This window comes from Pteropus vampyrus, unplaced genomic scaffold (genome assembly GCF_000151845.1).
Source record: "Pteropus vampyrus isolate Shadow unplaced genomic scaffold, Pvam_2.0 Scaffold406, whole genome shotgun sequence".
NCBI classification, from domain to species: Eukaryota; Metazoa; Chordata; class Mammalia; order Chiroptera; family Pteropodidae; genus Pteropus; species Pteropus vampyrus.
The window spans coordinates 228,329-231,845 of record NW_011889187.1 but is presented as its reverse complement, the minus strand read 5'-3'; the positions used below and the strand labels follow the sequence as shown (position 1 = coordinate 231,845).

The following is a 3,517-nucleotide window of genomic DNA, read 5'->3' as shown; positions in this document are numbered from 1 at the left end:
GAAGGGCCCCCCGGCTCTCCCCCAGGCCCAGGAGCCCTCACCCGGAGGTCCCGGAGGTCCAGGGGGGCCGGACTCCATAAACGCCTGCAAAGAACGGGCAAAGCTGGTGGTCGAGGGAGACGTTCTGGAAACCGAGGCCGCCACCCGCCCAGGGTCTCTGAGCCCAGAAGCCCTGTGAGACCCCACAGGCGCCCCACACCCCTCAGCCGCCCCACACCCCTCAGCCACCCCACATCAAGATGGGGTACAGGAAGTGGGAGAGGACAATGACAGGAGGTGCCCCCAGTGGGTCCCGTCACGTCTCCGAGCCTCGTGAACTGGGGACGTCCTCCGGGCTCAGGTGCCTGGCAGACGGGCCCCCCCGCCCCGGCCCTGACCGACTGCAGGAACTGCTGCCTACAGGCCGGGTGGCCCGGGGCCACCACCCGGCTGCCTCCCAGGAGCACCCCCGACCCACGTGGCTTGAGCTGAGTCTCCCTGGGTGGGCCCCGGCCTGGAGGTCAGCGGCGGGAAAGAGTGCCGCGGCCACCACGGGCTGTCACGGGGGTGGGTAAGGACAGTGAGTGCGGGTGACTTACGTTGCTGTCATAGACGGGAGTCCCTGGGAGGCCCGGGGGACCGGGGGGTCCTGGGGGGCCGGGCGGGCCCTGCGTGGGGGACAGAAAGCCGTGGTCAGTCACGTTCGCAGTCAGGTCGACGACACTGCCCAGGGTGGCAGAGTAGGCAGCATTTCTGAATATCACAGTGGTCACTCCCCAGGCCGCGTCCAGGCTGTGGCCGAGGGAGGGGGTGGCACGGAGGCAGGACGCAGGCCAGCAGGGCCGGTGCACACGTGGCCAGTGGTGTCCGCCTCTGAAACTTGGCAGCGCGCACAGTTCGAGAGCATATTCTAGCCTAGCGAGTGTGACCCTGACTCCATCACCGCTTCAGGACCCTGCACGATGTCGCCTCCTGTTCCTGCCTTTCCCTGAGACAGGCACATTTCAAGACGGAAGGAAACCTCGACAAAGAACCAGCAGCGAAGGAAAAACCGGGAGGTGACTGCGCGGAATCCCTGGGCTCAGGACCACTGCCCAGAGGCCCAGACAGGCTCCCAGGGACCAGGGGGGCAGGGACCAGGCGGGGACAGGAAGCAGGAGGGGCCTCCGGCAGAGAATGCGCAAGTGTGGCAGGCAGGGTATCTGAAGCCAGCCCCGAGCCTCCGGTAGACATGGCCACCCTAACGGCACTAAAATAACACCCTCGGCTCCAAGGTCGGCAGTCACGGCGAGTTATAGCGGGGTGCTGAGTGAGGGGGTGCTGAGTGAGGGGGTGCTGAGTGAGGGGGCCCCAGAGCCCAGCATCCACGCGGCCTGGGGGCCCCTCCACTAGAGCCGCGCTGGGGCCTGCTCCCGGTGGGCTGGGGCTGTGCTGTGCGCGCGTGTGTGCACGTGGGGTGTGACACTGTCACGAGGACCAGCTGAGCACTGTCACACCCCAGGGTCCGTCACTCAGACGCAGCCTCCCCGAGATGAGCCTGTGGACCCGAGGCCACTCCCGTCGACCATCTGGGTCCCGAGCACCCCGGCCCTGCCCCGTCCGCGCCCCCACAGGACACGCACCTGTACCCCGAATCCGACGCTGGCGTCTCCCGGCTCCCCTTTCTCCCCCTTGAATCCGTTCATCCCGGGGCGACCCTGGGGAGGTGCATGTTGGGTGCTGACGTCGGTCCCCACCAGGGCGACTGCCCCCCCACCACCACCCACATCCCCGGCCTTGCCCCACCAAGCCCTCAGGCCTTCGGGGGCCGGGGCGGTAGCTCTGGTCCCCACCCAAGGGTGTCAACACCTTTAGGCAGAGCGGGGACCTCGTCCCAGAGAGCTCTGCACAGGCAGGGAGCCCTGGGGCACAGGGCATAGGACTCGTCCACTCACTGGGGGGTCTGGGCCTGGGCCGCGGGATGCCCCCCCTGGTCCTTACCGGCCGTCCAGGGAAGCCGATCTCTCCCTTGTGTCCAGGCCGTCCGTACGGGCCCTGGGGAGAGGGGAGCGTGCTGGAGCGGGGCAGAGACGGCCGCGGTGGCCCCGCCAACACCGGTCCCAGCTTTAAAGGTGCAGCTGGGACGTGCGCCTGGCCACTCAGCACTCAGGTGTGACAGGAGCGTCCCATCAGGGCATGGCACCTGCGTGTACTCACCGGGGGTCCTCGGGGGCCGGGCTCGCCCTGAACACAAACCAGAAGCACCATTAGGTGGCCGCAGGTCACCCCCGTCAGCCCCTGAGGGTCCCGTGCCCCTCTGGACGCTGTCCGGGCAGCGCCTGAAGCACTGGCCCCTGGGAGGGACGGAGCAGCAGCAGAGGGCGTGCCCAGCCGGGGTCACGGCGGCCCTGACCTCGGGTAGGACGCCAGGTGGGGCTGCCATGTTCTCTCTGGGTCTGGAGTCCCCCCTCAACCACCCTGGGGGCTTTGGGGCCCCTGCAGGCCAACGCCCACAAACACCCAGTGGTCTGGGTCCCGCTGCTCTCCCGGACCCACCCATGGGCCTGTCCGGGGGTCGCCTGCCAGGGGAGGGGCTGCCAGGGCATGGACCCCCCAGGGAGCCCGTTGGGCTTCCGCCCGGGCAAGGGCCGGGACCCCGCCTCCCACAGCAGTCCCCGGAGAAGCCGAATCACAGCCCCCTGCAGGGAGCTCTGGGCCGCCCACCGTGGCTGTGACAGGGACAGGCAGACGAGGTTCCGGGACCCCAGCCCTCGGACGCGGGACAACGAGCAGGGCCAGGCGGCCGCCTCACCTTGGCTCCTTTGTGGGCAGGGGCCAGCCCGCGGCCGTCGGGGCCATAGACCATGCCCGGCTCTCCCTTCTCGCCCTGGGGCAGTGGGCAGCGTCAGGGGGCGGCTCCGGGGGTGCCCCGCACCCACCCTGCCAAGCCCCTCGGGCACCCACACCAACACCCCAGACAGGCGGCCCCGAGCCCCTCACCTTCACCCCCGGGGGGCCTTGCTGGCCTCTGGACCCCAGGTTGCCCTTTGGCCCGGCCGGTCCCTGCGGGGCAACGGGCAGCAATGAGAGGCTGCACAGGTGACCGGGCCCCGGTGACGGCTGCTGCCCGGTCCTGCCCGGTCCTGCGCCCTGCCCGCCACTCCCTCAGCCTCGTGCCCGCCCAGCGCCGGGCTCCCGCTACTCACGGGGAAGCCTGCGAACCCCGGCTGGCCCTGCGGGAGGGAGAGCAGCGTCAGTGGGCACGGCCACCTGCACTCGGCGGCCGCGTCCCAGCCGGCGGCACGTACCTTGGCCCCGTGGGCACCGGCCACCATCTTCTCCCAGCGAGGCAGCGGAAGGGCGCGCGGAGCCGCGGACAGAAAGAAAGGCCACGTCACAACCGCGGTTCCCCCCCGTCGCGTCCCCACCGCGAGACCCACAGGCCAGCGCCGGAAACCAGACGGGGGACGAGACCGCGCTCCGCGCCCTTCGGTCTTTTGGCTCAAGCGCCCTCGAGCGAGAAGAGAAGCTGCTCCTGGAGGCCGCCTCCTGCCCCGAG

At 70.1% G+C, this 3,517-nt stretch overlaps 1 protein-coding gene across 1 annotated transcript in view; it reads right to left on the bottom strand.

Moving 5' to 3' along the window:
- COL18A1 (collagen type XVIII alpha 1 chain) overlaps positions 1-3,517 on the bottom strand; it is a 57,875-nt gene that overhangs the window by 6,335 nt on the left and 48,023 nt on the right. Inside the window, exons 19-27 of the mRNA XM_023523755.1 lie at positions 3,267-3,509; positions 3,165-3,191; positions 2,959-3,021; positions 2,771-2,845; positions 2,176-2,202; positions 1,960-2,013; positions 1,602-1,676; positions 579-647; positions 42-84 (exon numbers count right to left, since the gene is read on the bottom strand). Coding sequence (XP_023379523.1) covers positions 42-84; positions 579-647; positions 1,602-1,676; positions 1,960-2,013; positions 2,176-2,202; positions 2,771-2,845; positions 2,959-3,021; positions 3,165-3,191; positions 3,267-3,509 — 676 coding nt within the window. The remainder of the gene's footprint in view (positions 1-41; positions 85-578; positions 648-1,601; positions 1,677-1,959; positions 2,014-2,175; positions 2,203-2,770; positions 2,846-2,958; positions 3,022-3,164; positions 3,192-3,266; positions 3,510-3,517) is intronic.